This window comes from Tursiops truncatus, chromosome 2 (genome assembly GCF_011762595.2).
Source record: "Tursiops truncatus isolate mTurTru1 chromosome 2, mTurTru1.mat.Y, whole genome shotgun sequence".
In the NCBI taxonomy this organism is placed as follows: domain Eukaryota; kingdom Metazoa; phylum Chordata; class Mammalia; order Artiodactyla; family Delphinidae; genus Tursiops; species Tursiops truncatus.
In genome coordinates, this window is record NC_047035.1 from 83,377,583 (window position 1) to 83,392,698 (window position 15,116).

Below are 15,116 nucleotides of genomic sequence, written 5' to 3' on the forward strand. Positions count from 1 at the left end.
GACTGTGGGCCGGTGAAAATGAGGCTTCTCCCTGTATCCGTCCGCCAGCACAGGCCTGGCCCACCGTGGGCCCTGGGTAGGGGCTGAAAAATTAAGAATAGACCGATGACACAGCAAGGGAGGTCCATGGTGCTCCTCCCCAAGGCCCCCCAGGGAGGCTCTCTGACCTGGTCCCCGCCCAGCGCCCCCTCCCTGCCATGACAGGAGGCTCACCACGCTCTTCCCCCTCCCCTGCAGACAGTGGTGCGGGGCAGCGCGGCGCCCATGGACGGCTACATCTCGGGGCTGCTCAACGATATCCAGAAGTTGTCAGTCATCAGCTCCAACACCCTGCGCGGCCGCAGCCCCACCAGCCGGCGGCGGGCACAGTCCCTGGGGCTGCTAGGGGATGAGCAGTGGGCCGCCAACTCGGACATGTACTTGCAGAGCCCCCAGTCTGAGCACAGGGACCCCCATGGCCTCTACCTCAGCTGCAACGGGGCCGCACCAGCAGGGCGCAGGCATGTGCCATGGCCCGAGCCACAGAGCCCGCGGGTCCTGCCCAGTGGGCTGGCCACCAAGGCACAGTCCCTGGGCCCCACCGAGTTCCAGGGCGCCCCGCAGCGCTGCCTGCAGAGCTCCCCAACCGGCACCTCGGCCTCCACGGCTGCGGGCAGGCGGGGGCCCAAGACTGCCGGGCATGGCTCTGAGGAGGCCCGGCCACAGTCCTGCCTGGTGGGCTCGGCTGCAGGCAGGCCGGGGGGGGAGGGCAGCCCCAGCCCCAAGACCCCGGAGAGCAGCCTGAAGCGCAGGCTGTTCCGAAGCATGTTCCTGTCCGCTCCTGCCGCCGCCCCTCCAAGCAGCAGCAAGCCAGGCCCTCCACCACAGAGCAAGGTAGGTCAGGTCGCGGCCTCCGCCAGGGCCACTCTCGACAGGGCAGGGGGCCTGGCCCGGCAGCATCCACTGGGGACACAGGCCCTGCCCGGCCTTCCCCACCTACACGGTCGGACTGGGGAAAGCGTGAGGTAAACAGATCGTCAGCTGAGGATTCTACCCTGAACCAGCTGAGCCCTAGCGCTCCGAAGGCTTGGCACGTGTGAGTCAGATGTTGCAAGCCAGGTCATTTTCCGGGGGCCTCTGCGGGGCTGTGGTACGCCTCAGCTGACATTCCTGCCCTCTGGGGTGTATCTAGGTGGACCACACGGGGAGGCAGGCACCCCTGAAAAAGCAGCACCTTTAACCACAAGCCCAGACCCTCCCCTGCCCCCAGTGCCCAGCGACCCCACCCAGGCTCCAGCCTCGGGGGGCGGGGAGGGGGGACAGGGTCTCTCTGGCTCCCTTTTCTGATCTTTTTTCTGCCTGGACCCCCAGCTTGTCCCAGTGCTCGCCTGAGGTCATACACAGCCTCTCTGTGCTGCTTCTCCCAGAGGTTTATGTTACCCCTTCTCTAGTGAGGATTCTTCCCTCCCTCCCTCCCTTCCTCCCTCCCTCCCTCCCTTCCTTCCTTCCTTCCCTTTTTCTAGTAGTTCTTGCTTTGTGTGACATTCCTGTAGTTATTTATTCTCATACTGTGTGTCATATGAAAAGCTAGAGGATTGAATTTGCCTGGGTCTGGGAGCAACAGGAGAGCTGACTTTCGGCGTGTGACAGCCTCAAATACACATATTTTTCTTGTAAAAAAGGAAACAGTGAAGGGAGCCCCAATGGTGACATCTTTGGGCAGGCCGAGAATTTTTGCTTCTTACGTGCCCTGTGACATCCTGTCCGTGGTGACAGTGACATCCTTTCCCATTTGGCAGATGAGAAGACTGACTCAGAGAGCGTGGGACAACCCCCTGGTGTCGCGAACGAGTCAGCCGAAGGTGGGAGGGAAGGCTTTTCCGTGAAGGCATCTTTTAGCTCCTCCCTGAGGGTCAGGCAGAAATGAGCTTAGGCTGCAGCACAAGGGTTGTTACGTCTCACCTAAGAAACCACCACCGACAGCGGCATGAGTAATGGAGTCCCCCCTCCCGGGATGGCATCAGTGTGTCCAGCCCAATCGTGGAGGGGTGGTGGGGAGTTGAGGGGTGGCCTGGACCCTCAACACCATATAGGTCACTGCCAGCCCAAGGCACCCAGGGAAGGTTCTGGGCTTTGTGCCCTCCAGTCCCCACTGGGACAAAGGACGGTAGGCTGGGATCCCCTGCGGGGCGGGGGCTTCAGGGAGGAGCAGATGAGCCGAGGGGTCTCTGGAAGGCTGTACCCCTGGGGAGACATTCCCCAGAAAACTAAGGTGGGAGCAGGACAGTGCACCCTGCCAGGAAGTGCACTTCGAGAGTCCTGCTGGGGTGGGGGGGTGGTTTCAGGGATTTGGAGAAAGGGGGTGTCAAAACTGGTATGCATGGTCCTGGGCTCCTGCCAGCACCCCACAGCAGGGGGCAGGCCAACCGCCCCCATCCCCGCACAGCCACAAAGCACCTACTGTGGGCCACTGCTGCGGGCTGTACGAGGTCTCCCCTGCCCCTGAGGAAGCAGGTGGTGCTCATCCGGGGCTCAGAAACACCACAGTTCCAAATCCAGGGGAGTGGTTTCCTTCTTGGCCCCCTGGGCACACCTTTCTAGATGGATGTTCTCAAGCCAGGCCTCCAAAAGGCGGGGCCGAGACCGCCCCACAACCGCTCTGGGCCAGGGCTTCTCAACCCTGTACTATTGACGTTTGGATCAGATAATCCTTTGTTGCAGGGGCTCTTCTGGGTGTTGAAGGATATTTAGAAGCATCTCTGGCCTCTATGCACTAGATGCTAGTAGCACCCCTCAGAGGGGACAACCCCAGATCCCTCCAGACATTGCCAAGTGTTCCTTGAGGGAAAAAAAAATCACCCCCAGTTGAGAACCACTGCTCTCAGCAAATTACCATAGGGTTGGGAAGCATTCAGTTTCCTCCTCCTCCCCCAAGGCCTGGGCCCTGGGAACCCAGACCAAGCCAGCAGCCAGCCCTCCGCACTCAGCACATCCCAGAGGTTGGCCCTGGACACTCACAGCAACTCGTAAAGCAGCAGTCCATGCACTAGTGCCCTGGGAGGGCAGGCCACCAATAGCCACAGCGTGCCAGGTGTGGCTGCAGGAGGGTCTGTGACCCTAGAGCTCTTGTACTCAGCCCCAGGCAGCTTGGCCTGCACTCACTCGCTTTGGCTAAAGAGCAACAGGAGACCTCAAGTGGGGACAGAGAGGCCAAAGAGGTAAGACAGTTAGGAGCTTGGGAGATTTAGAAGTGGTCCCACCTAGCGGCAGAAAGGCCTCGTCAGAAAGACCTCAACAATCAGCAAACCTTGGTTGAGCACCTACTGTGTACCATGTACTCGGTTACATGCCAAGGACCCCCAATAGGACCACTGCATAGGGATCAGAGGTTAAGCTGACCAGGGCTGAAGTCTGGCCTTGTCCCTTACGGCTTAGTGACTCTAGGCAAGTTACTTAACCTCTCTGAGCCTGTTTCCTCATCTACCAATTTAGATAATAATATTACCCATGGGCTAATAAAACAGTCCACAGGGCTATGAGAATTAAATGAGATAATGCATTTAAGGCCCTTGTCAAAGTGGTAAGCCCTCAATAAAATGGCTCCAGTATTTCTTAAATATTATGAAATGGCCTCTGCCTGGGCGGCACTAACAGAACAGCCCGCTGAGCCCACAGCTGGAGAGCCTGGCCCTGTCTTCTTAGCCTGGGAAGGGAACATGAGGCATCATTGTAACTCCATGTACAACTCTTCTTTCTAGTGGCTTCCTGCGCAAGAAGAGGCCTCAGTCACACAAGTAACTCCAGAATTAATCCAGAGCCCCTAACAATTGATTCCACCTTTTGTCCCCCTTTCCCTTTCTTGGAGCGGTTTAACACGTTTCATCTGGTCCTTTCTTGTGGTTACGTTAAGTAAAATCTCCCTCCTTGTGGAGACAGGCAGCAAGGGCCACAAAGGGACACTTGGGACCAGACCCTGCTGAGGTGAAGACCAATCCTGGCCCGACCACCCCCGTGTCCTATGTCCCATGTCCCAGGCCACGTCAGAGCTGGCCGCCTCCCCCAGATCCGTCTGCTGCTTCCATCCACCTGCTGCCTCCTCGGCCCCTGAGCTCAGCCAGCACCTGCGGCAGGGTCTCCACAGGGGCCTCGACAGCAGGGGGGGAAGCGAACCCACCTCCTCAGCCCCTCTGCCTGACTTGTCCCCACCCTCCCGTGTCCACTCATCCTCAGAGCAGAGAGCTCATGCGGGAGGCCGGGAGGCCAGAAGGTGAGGGAAACGGTTTTACCGCCTTCCTTAGAAATCCAGAGTGGAGAGAGGTCAGGGGCCGTGAGAGCAATCTCAGGAGCACTTTAGGAGCTTTTCGGATCCCCAATCTCTGCCCAGCCCCACACAGATGCTCAGAGAGCACATTTTCTGTGTTAGGTCCGTGCCTCACAGGCCAGCGGGCAGCCTTTTCACAGAGCCTTGGAGGCTGCTACCGGGTGACATCTCATGGTCCTTCTGCTCCTGGTTGTGGCCTCACAGCCTTTGTGGTGGCCGTGCTCCCTCCACCCCGAGTCCCAGCCCTCCCACAGGCTCCCCAAGGCCATGGAATTGCAGAGCTGCTCAAATTGTGGGCCAAGGTTCCTCTCACATCCAAAGCCACAGGCCTTGTTAAACTGCGGAGTCCCTGCTCTAGGGACCTGCTGAAGCCGTTACCAAGGCCAGGGAATCTGCATTTTATTCAGCTCCCCAGATCACCGTGCCTTCACAGAGGAGACTGGGGCTCAGAGAGGGGGAATGGCCTAAGATTCATCCCAAGTCAGAGCGGAGCAGGACTGGAACCCAGGTCCTGACCCCCCAGTCTGGAGTTCCCACTGCTCCGCCACAACAGAGTAGGGAAAGCGGGGTGAGGTCGGGGGCTGGTGCTGGCGGGCACAATCCATTTACTGCACACATGTGCTTGCCGGGCGGGGGTGGAGTAGTCACGGCAGTCCCGGGAGGTTTACCTGGCTCCTTCACCTCGAGGGCTGAGCACGAGTCAGGCACGGCCTGGCAGAGGCTGGAGCACACTCAGTGCGCCTGCGGGGCTGGGGGTGGCAGAGCCCCACAGCATGGCTGTCGCCAGAAGAGGCACCGTGCACATGCCTGATACAAGGCAAGGCCAGGGACTGGGATGAGAGCCCTGAAGTCTAGGTGGGAGGGGTGCTGAAGAGGTTGTAAAGGCCCTGGCTGAGCCTGGTAGCGCCCAAGGCCCAGATTCAAGCAGCCCAGCCCAAGCTGAGTGCTTGAGTAGATTCCCTGGAAGCTGATTCAGTTTTGAGGATGAAGACCAGCACCCTCTGGGCACCTAGACAACCGCCTATGAGATGGGCTCTGAGATGTTCCGGGAAGGCCCCTCTGCAGCTCCTCAGGTGTCCCCCGTTAGGTCGCATATGGCCGTCTCCAGGTGGCCCTTTTAAGCATACACAATCCCTGGGAAGGGTCCTGCTGCACTTCGCCAGCTCCTTGGGGACACCCAGGGATGGGACCCTTTCCTGCTGGGGCTGCCCAGAAGGCTGGGCCTGAGCAAGACTTACTGGGGGCCCAGCCTGCTGCTCGATTCCATTTCCCTCCCTCCCTCCCTCCCTCCCTGCCAGAGACCAGAAAGATAGGCCCCCTGTCTTCTCTTCCTTCTTGGGGGGTCATCAGCCAGGAGTTCCATGTGGCTAGTGGAGGAGCTCCTCTGGGGACCCCTGAGGAAACCCCCTCACCCTTGGCCCCAAGGCTTGGGTTTGGCTGGACCTACCCTCCTGATTCCAGATCTCTGTAGCACCAGATCCCCAGCCCAGGAGACACCTGAGGACCCCCCAAGATGGTAACATGGCTCTGTGGTCCTCTGTTGGGGACTTAATCTCACTGCACAGACACGCAGACTCCCCGTTGTCAGGAACAATCGGGACTATTAGACGGCAGCCGTGTGTCCTGGGAGTCAGTCACAGCTGCCTCGTTGCAGCCCCTGCCCCTACGCCCAGGGCCTCTTCTGCCCGCATGGGCCCTTGGGTAGGGTAGCCACGGTCGTGAACGCCTCTGACCCAGATTGCCTCCTGGTGGCCTCCCTGGGGTCTGGCTGTCAGTCACCCAAGGAAGAAATACCGGCCCAGGACACCCCAGGGACTCGGCTTTGTCTTCGCAGGAAGGACAGTGTGGATATAAAGAGCTGTTGTTTTGTCTGCTCACCTGGGAACACTGGGGGTTGACTTCTCAAGCAGGACTATGGTTTGGCTTCAGCTCCATTTGAAAATCTTTGCTTGCGGCACCTCCCACATTAGTGCCCATCCCGGCTCTGCCCAACCCTGCCAGTGTCCAGAGGTCACGGCAGCCACCCCCTGCCTCTGGGAAGGGTACTCCAAATGCTCCCACAGCCAAACCCCTTTCTGTTTCTTCCTTTCTCCTTGCAGCCCAACGCCTCTTTCAGACCGCTGCAGAAAGACCTCCCCCCAAGCCTGGTGGCCAAGGCCCAGTCCTTGCCCTCAGACCAGCCCGTGGGGACCTTCAGCCCTCTGGCCACCTCGGATACCAGCAGCCCCCAGAAGTCCCTCCGCACAGCCCCAGCTGCCGGCCCCCCTCCAGGACGGTCTTCCCCGGCGGGCTCCCCCCGCACCTGGCATGCCCAGATCAGCACCAGCAACCTTCACCTGCCCCAGGACCCCGCAGTGGCCAAGGGTGCCCTGGCTGGTGAGGAAACGGGCGTTGTGACACACGAGCAGTTCAAGGCTGCACTCAGGATGGTGGTGGACCAGGGTGACCCCCGGCTACTGCTGGACAGCTACACGAAGATTGGCGAGGGCTCCACGGGCATCGTCTGCCTGGCCCGGGAGAAGCACTCGGGCCGCCAGGTGGCCGTCAAGATGATGGACCTCAGGAAGCAGCAGCGCAGGGAGCTGCTCTTTAATGAGGTGGGAGGAGAGGGCGTGGCGGGGCATTTGGGACGGGCAGTGATGGTGGAGGCAGGCTGGACGTCTGCAAGCAGGGGCAGTGGGGAGGGTGCCCGGCACTCAGGCGTCCCCTCCTGCCCCCAGGTGGTGATCATGCGGGACTACCAGCACCTCAACGTGGTGGAGATGTACAAGAGCTACCTGGTGGGCGAGGAGCTGTGGGTGCTTATGGAGTTCCTGCAGGGCGGGGCCCTCACGGACATCATCTCCCAAGTCAGGTGGGCAGCTGGGAGGGCTGGGACCCAGCGCTGGCTGCTCCCGCCACTGCCCTGGCAGGGATGTTAGGCAGCCTCAGGCCCGGATGATTGGGGTGCCCGGCACGTGGTCCCGAGCCACCCTGCCCACCCCCATCTGTTCGGGTTAACAGACCCAGGGGTCTCAGGGCAGTGGGGAAGACACGAGGGCTCCAGCCTAGGCCCAGGCCCGTTTCCACCAGGGCTCTGGCCTGACTGGGCTCCCACACACATCGTCCAGGAGCTGTGGGGCCCCGTACCAGGGGCACCTACTCTGCCCAGCCCGTCTTCCCTGCAGCCCCGCCAAAGCTAACATGCTCTTCTGCTGATGGCTCTGCCTTCCCCGTCCAGGCTGAATGAGGAGCAGATTGCCACCGTGTGCGAGGCCGTGCTGCAGGCCCTGGCTTACCTGCACGCCCAGGGTGTCATCCACCGGGACATCAAGAGCGACTCCATACTGCTGACCCTCGATGGCAGGGTAGGGCCCTTCCCACCCTGGCGCACCCACGACCCCACTTCACGGCTCCTCCTCCCTAGTTCACCATCACTCCCCTTTCTCCCTCTCACCCCAACCCCAGGTGAAACTCTCGGACTTCGGATTCTGTGCACAGATCAGCAAAGATGTCCCTAAGAGGAAGTCCCTGGTGGGAACCCCCTACTGGATGGCTCCCGAAGTGATCTGCAGGTGTCTGTATGCGACTGAGGTAACGGCTCCCTCCACCACCCAGCCCTCCCAGAAGAGGCTTGGGGACACATAGCTCTTCTACTTGTGGTCTCCTCCAGAGCCCCCCACCCCGAATAGCCCCGGTTGTCGGGTTCCCACTTAGTCAATACCCTACCCCAACGTCCACTGCCCCCTTCCCACTCTTGGTTGGATCTTCTCTGGCCTGTGACTTTGCTGCCACAAACTGGTCCCCAGAATGCTCTCCCCCAAGCGCAAGGGCAGGTTGGGGTATGGCCGGGCTTCCCCATGTGTGGTGGCCTTTCTAAGAGAGTGGCTGACAGCTGTGTCCCTGCAGTCAGTGGTCACTCACGCAGGTGGTAACTGACCACAGGGAAGGTGACCAGGAAGGGGGCCGACTCACCAAGGAAACCTGGGACCAGCTGCTCCCCTCCCCCTGCAGCATGTTGCTACCAAGGGGCCAGACTCTGGCCAGTGGAGTCAGGGACATTCTCCTCCTGCAGGTGGATATCTGGTCTCTGGGCATCATGGTGATTGAGATGGTAGATGGAGAGCCACCCTACTTCAGTGACTCCCCAGTGCAAGCCATGAAGAGGCTCCGGGACAGCCCCCCACCCAAGCTGAAGAACTCTCACAAGGTCAGTCGGTACACAGGGTGTGACCCTGCAGGCCCCATTCTTCCTGAGGCTTCAGGGATCAGAGTCCGGGCTGTGAGGCCCAGCCTCTCCCTCCCACAGAAACCAGGGGGCCCGGGCTCCCAGAAGAGGCTCGTCTTTCTCCACACAAATCCCGCACCTTGGTGTGGAGCCTAGTCACAAACTCCCGTGGTCACTCCAACAAGTTTCCACCTGCGGACAACTGACAGGAGCCTGAAAGAAGGGAAAGCAAGGCCAGCGGGAGTCCCTGATGCCCTGGGAAAGAATCTAGAGAAGTTAACTGAGCAGTAACGCCTCTACCCCTTCTGTCAGGGGAGGCATGCCAAGGCATACAGTGTTCCCAGTCTCCATCACAGAGAATTGGCTTGCCCTCCATCAATGTACATCCTAACCACATCTGAGCCAGCTTTTCCCTTAAAACGTGTGTGTGTGTGTGTGTGTGTGTGTGTGTGTGTGTGTGTGTGTGTGTGTGTGTGTGTGTGTGTGTGTGTGTGTGTGTGTGTGTGTGTGTGTGTGTGTGTGTGTGTGTGTGTGTGTGTGTGTGTGTGTGTGTGTGTGTGTGTGTGTTAACGCTTTTCTGGCAAATCCACCCAAACCCACAGTCCTTACTTGTGGGCACCCCCTGCTGGTAGCCAGCTCAGCACAGGGCTGCAGAGTGGCACTGCCATCTGGTGGCCAGAGTGAGAAATGTCCCAGAGGGTTGAAGCTCAGTCTCTAAATACAAAATAGTTCCGTAGCCCTGCTGGATGGGAGGAGAGACAGGAAACACTTTCTGAGACAGCTGGTCCTTGGAACCCGCACTCCTGACCCCCTAGACTAGCAGATATTTCTAACTGGCTAATTCCCCAGAGGATGCAGCCTTCCATTACAGCCTAAGACAGCCTTATCCCAAAATATTGACTCAAAATGAACCAGGGTAAGCCCTTGACTTAGACTCTAAGGCTTAGAGAAATAAAGGAATCTTCCTTTTTCAGGTCCCACTTTGTTCTTTTCTATTTTTCAAAACACTCCTTCCTCGCTGACCTCTTTTTTTTATCTTCACTAAAGACCTATGTAGCAGACAGGGAAAGCACATTTTATCATTAGCCCATTTTACAGATGACAAAACTGAGCTCTAGAGAAATGTACAACTTGCTGGAGATTAGGGATAGACCCAGGACTGGATCACTGGGTACCAATCCCGTGCCCCTTTCCACAGAGCCTGAACACTGAGCGCCCTGAGAAGCAGCGTGGTGCCTGGGCTGTATTTGGAGCCCAGCTCCCCAGCTCTCCTGGTATCCTAATTCCATTGCTCACCAGCACCCACTATAGGTGAACTGGCCACCTTTCCCGGACTGATGCTGACTTTCTTTACCTACCTGATAGTCCAGAAAGTACTGAGCCTGGGAGGAACCAGGAAGTAAGAAGCGAGAATTTAAGACTTTCAAATGACAGTGGGGCCAGGCAGATTGGGTCACCCCAAAGTGGCTGCAAACCGTGGCTTCCTCTCACTGCCCTGCCTCCACAGGTCTCCCCAGTGCTGCGAGACTTCCTGGAACAGATGCTGGTGCGAGACCCCCAGGAGAGAGCCACGGCCCAGGAACTCCTGGACCACCCCTTCCTGCTGCAGACGGGGCTGCCCGAGTGCCTGGTGCCCTTGATCCAGCTCTACCGCAAGCAGACCTCCGCCTGCTGAGCCCAGCCCCAGAGTGCGCCTGCCACCTGTGCCCACAGGCAGGGGACACTGGGCCACCAACTTGCCAACAGGGCCTGGCTGCCTGCCTCATTCTCTCAGTATTCTCTCCAAAGATTGAATGTGAAGCCCCGACCCTGCCCTCCTGCCCCTCAGCCCACTGGGCCAGGCCGGACCTGCCCCTCAGTCACTTTCCCTCCCAAGAGTCCCCAGTTGCCTCTGGGATGATGGAGACCTCTTCTGCAGGATGACCCTTTGTTATCTGCACAGGGATATTTCTATGAAACATGGAGACCAGTGCTTCTGGCCACTGTGGCCAACACAGCAGAAAAGGCTGCTGAGGTTTTTTTTTTTTAAAGTAGTAGGACACAAGCATCCCAGGTCACCCAAGAGGCAGACTGCCTGTCTTCATCAGGATACTTGCTGTTCTCAGCTCCAATTCCAAATCCTGGGGTCTGGAACGTGTTTATTGCCTGACTCCATTCTTCCTCCCTTGTGTCTGACTTCCTGAAGGCACAGTCCCACCTGCACCTGCTTCCCGACCCACCTGAGCTGACAACACACTCCCTGCACAGCCCGCGCCCAACTGTGAACAGCCTGCTCGGAGGCCGTGACGGGGAGGGGAATTTTCTGGGTGAAAGAGGAAGAAGGCAGCTGGTGGTAAAGTGGTCTCACTTCACAGGATGCGGGTGCGCACACACGTGTGTGTGTGTGTGTGTGTGTGTGGTGTGGAGGAAGGTCACCCACGACTGTCTTCTGTTAGGCTTCTCCATCTTCTCTCCCACTAAACTCTGCTCTGAAGGTGACCTGCTTCCTTGGCCCGGTTTCCCACCTCTTAAGTCCCGGGGTTCTGCCTGACCAGCGAAGAGGTCTGTATTGAGTCGAACACATCCTGGGGGCCTGGCCGGTTTCTGAGTTTCTCCTGTACTGTGGGATCTGAGAGCCAGGGACCAGAATGGTGAGGGAACAAACTTGTTTTACCTGTGAGCTTCATCTCAACAACCAGGTCATCGGGGACCCATTCTTCTTTTGTGTGCTTGGGGGACCTGTTTTCAAAATCCCGGTCTGGGAGAGGTGAACCAGCTCCCAATTCCATCATGTCACTGGAATGGGCAGCCCATTTGTGCGAACCACGTGCCCCTAGCTGCCTCCTCAGACACCTGTCTCCTTGTCCCCCTCCCCTCCCCACCTTCAGGGCTGTTGTGAGACAGGGAATCCCAGGGAAGAACTCCAGGTGTCTGGACCCTATCTAGATAATATTTTTAGATTCCTCTATCCCTAGTGGCCTGCTTTGGGGCAAAAAAAAAAATTGCAAGGACTTTTTTTAAGGGTCAGAGTTTTAAAAACAAAAGCATTGTCCCTTTTGTGAATTGTTTGCACTTGTGCCTGTTTTAAATTAAACGGAGTGTTCAAAACCTCTGGCCTTCCTGTCGTCCCTGGGAATAGAGCCAGGCTGTCTTCAAACTGGACACGCTGTAGTGGGTGTCCAGGGTGGCCCTCCCTCCTCCCTGCTGTGAGCCCCCCGACGGTCATTCTGATCCGCAGAAAATCCTACTCCCTGGTGGCATGTGGGCCTGAAATGAGGGCCGAGAAGAAGGGAAACAGGAAGTGAAAGGCCCTCGGGACTGAAAGAGCTGAGAAATAGACAGGGCTCCTTCCCAGAGGAGAGGAACCCAACCCGGAAAGCCAGGGCCGTGGGCTGTGCTTGCTGGTGCCACAGGGGCTCTGGGGCAGCCACCAGGGCTGACGGCCACTTTCTGCAGCAGCATCTCCCTTCCCCCGTTTGCTTCCCCCACGCCACCTCCCTGGAAAGTCAGAGGCTGCTCCCCTCAAACTGTCCATAGGAAGTGGCCTGGAACTGCTTCCAGTGAGAAAGCAGTCTCTGCTTCGGTTCTCACAACAGAGAGTGACCGTTAGGAGCTGTGAAAGAGCGCAACTGGAAATCAGGAAACCTGGGTCTTTAAACTTCCAGCTCTGACACTGATTCCAGCACTTACTTCCTGAGGTCTCATTCTACCCCCTCTCTGTCAGGGTCACTGAAACCTTCTACCCAGGAGCAAGGAGTCCTGCAGACCTCCTCCCCACAGTTCCCCACCTAGACAGCTGCCCTGGTCTAAGGGCCCCTGTCCCACCAGCTCAGCCAGAAGCAGCACCTGAGTCTTACCTCCAGGAAGCAGCCGCAGTGGGCTGGGCAGAGATGGAGGCTGAGGGAAGGCGGAACCTACCTCCCAACCGAAGCCCACGGTCACGAGTGGTTGGCAAGGCAAAAAGAGGCCAGTTCTTGCAACTGAATAACACTGGATTTATTAACTATTCTTTTGAGCTCTAAGAGTCCTTCCACTGCACAGTGTCATTCCAAAAGCATGTGCGTATGTCATTTAGCCTCACACACAGACCGGTTCTGAGCTTGACCCGAGAGTACCAGCTCCAGTGGCACAGGTGACTTCACAATGACGAAAGCAACAAGAATTGGAAAAACAAAATGTTTAGAACAGTCTCTTCTAAACCCGATTGAGCTCGAGGGGACCCCAGCCTCAATGCCTTGGGGCTGACAATAAGGGGAAGTTCAGGATAGCGAAATGTGGTGAAACATCTAAGTTCTGCACAGAGCTGGGCCTGGTAAGAAATCTGCAAGAACAGCAAGGCAGTCAAACACACAATTCAGTTCAGACAGGAAAGATCTGCTGTGGTTTTTCAGAAACATCACTTTCAACCGCCAAACCCTTGGCAATTCCAGAGAGAAGCCCTCATAGTTGTTTGTTTATCCAATAAAGGGCCCAAGGTGACGTTCAACCAGAAATCCCCATGTCGGCAACACTTGAAACATGACAGCACCTTCAACACAATGTGCAACCCAGACCCATGTCTTCAATGTGGTATTCTGAAGAAGCCAAAATACTTGTATTCTTACACCATTAAAAGTAAACTTCATAAAAATTAAACACAGTTGGAAAAGGATAAGTGAACAAGCAAGGATCAGAAAAAAGGAGTTTGCACTTGGGGCGTCCAATTACCACCCATCCCACCCCAGATTCTCTCCTTCTGGCTTTTCAGGCGTTTTTCAGAACTTTTCAGTTCAGCCGCCACCCAGACAGTGGGACTGAGGAGAGGCAGATATGTGGGGAGAGAAAAATGGGGGAAGGGCAAAACACCCCAGAAACGAAAGCAAATCACATCAGAAGAAAACAGTGCATAATCAGCAGGTCTCAAGGTTCAGAAATCGTAAGGGACGGGTTGGAAGCTCCAGTTTCTCAGAAGACAGCAGGAGCTCTCTATATGGAGCCTTAAGCTGGAAGATCTTGGTGTCCTAAGTAAAGGGTCTGGCCTCCTGCTACTCCAAATGCGAGTTTTTTGTTCATTGTCCCTCACTTCACTGCTGTGAAATGACTTCAAGTATCCGGATTTAATACACTACAAGAGGAAGAGGATTCCATGGGTAAGTGCACAGGGAGGGAGAAGTACACAGCGGTGGCTCCAAATAAAACCACAAGGCTGAACTCCGAGCCTGGGCGCAGCGAGAGCGCAACTTTGCCACCAGGGGGCACCAGAGATCACGTCCAGTGTCTGGGCCCTCGCGGCCTCGCGGACCCCGGAGCGGTGGAAGCACTGGGGAGGTGTCTGACACTTACACGAGGCCGGACCCTGATCACCCATCCCTCACCCCAGGCCCAATTTCTCATCACAGGTCATTCTCGCTCTGGGCAGTTCCCCTAGAGTTATTGGTGAGAAACCTTCCGTTCTGCAAAGATGAATAGATCGACGTCTTGAAAAGACCCCACGGCCGGCAGCTGAAGGGCTGCACGCTCAACCTTCGGGGTTCACAAAAAACTCCCCACGTGCTGCCACCCCACGGGCTGGGCACACAGGTTCGTGTGCTGGCGCTTCAGCAGGATCCTAGGGCACGCGATTCGCCAGACCCTCCAGACCCTTCTCGCTAGGCCGGCACAAAGATGAGGGCGGGGGCGGGGAGGGATGGGGACGAAGGGCCGGGCTAGGAAAGGGCCTTTAACCACCTCTCCGCAATTGCCTCTGACTCACTAATCTGCCCAGTACTGAAGCTGAGCCGGGCCTGCATCCCACGCTTTGGGACAGAGGCAGGGGTCCTTGGTCTCGAGCTCTAGCATCCATTATCCACCCTGCCCTCTATTAACGGCCCAGAGAGAAGCAGGAACCGTTTAACAGCCCTCTTCCAGCTCTCAAAGGAGTTTGATATAATTTAAACCCGGACCTGCCGTTCGTGTGGGCTTCAGACTCCCGCGCGCCGCCGCCTTTAACGTGGCAAACACTTCAGTCAATTATCCCCCTCGCGGAGCTTCTATTTAAAGAGACATTGTCAGGTTCTTAAGCCTCGGATCAGACCCGCTGCTTTCTGCTTCACATACAAAGACTCAAAACACGAGTTCTTTGAGGATTGGAAGAAATACAATTAATCAAAGCCTTCGCAACCGTTCCCCCCTGCGGGAGCACCCACGTGCAAGACCGGGAGCTGCGAGGCGGTGGGGGCGGGGGAAGTGCTAAGTCCTTTCCATTTCAGGCCTCTGAGAGTGAGAGGAAACAGGCTCAAGAGCCCAGAGCTGGGCTGGGCAAGGGGGGGCGAGGGGGGCGCGTGAGCGGGATGGGGGGAATGACCCCACATTGTCGATGAAGTTGAATCTTGGGTCTGCCTCCGGCTGAGGCAGAAGAAGCTGGTTCAAGGGACAACTAGCATTCCTCCCACCCCCAAACTATGCTTTCAATGTCTTGAGGCAGGAGTTTCTCCCCCTAAAAATGTAACCTCCAGACTCCTTCCCTCCCGTTCAGAAAGGCTCCGAGGCCCATCTCCAGGCTCCCCTTCTCCATCACTCGAGCACAAGGGGAAGGGATACTTAGGTCATGTGGGGCACTACTGTCAGCAACACTGGGGTAGGGGGGGCAGGGGTTGAGGGGTGGGGGAGGGG

General features: G+C 57.4%; 1 protein-coding gene across 8 annotated transcripts in view; it reads left to right on the forward strand.

Moving 5' to 3' along the window:
* PAK6 (p21 (RAC1) activated kinase 6) overlaps positions 1-11,594 on the forward strand; it is a 34,694-nt gene extending 23,100 nt beyond the window's left edge. For all 8 annotated transcript variants that reach the window (XM_033851441.2, XM_033851447.2, XM_033851442.2 and 5 more), the window contains 7 exons: positions 238-873; positions 6,400-6,897; positions 7,021-7,154; positions 7,521-7,647; positions 7,748-7,873; positions 8,355-8,489; positions 10,015-11,594. In XM_033851441.2, the coding sequence (XP_033707332.1) occupies positions 238-873; positions 6,400-6,897; positions 7,021-7,154; positions 7,521-7,647; positions 7,748-7,873; positions 8,355-8,489; positions 10,015-10,182 (1,824 nt within the window). In that variant the 3' untranslated portion in view covers positions 10,183-11,594. The remainder of the gene's footprint in view (positions 1-237; positions 874-6,399; positions 6,898-7,020; positions 7,155-7,520; positions 7,648-7,747; positions 7,874-8,354; positions 8,490-10,014) is intronic.
* Positions 11,595-15,116: the final 3,522 nt, after the last annotated feature.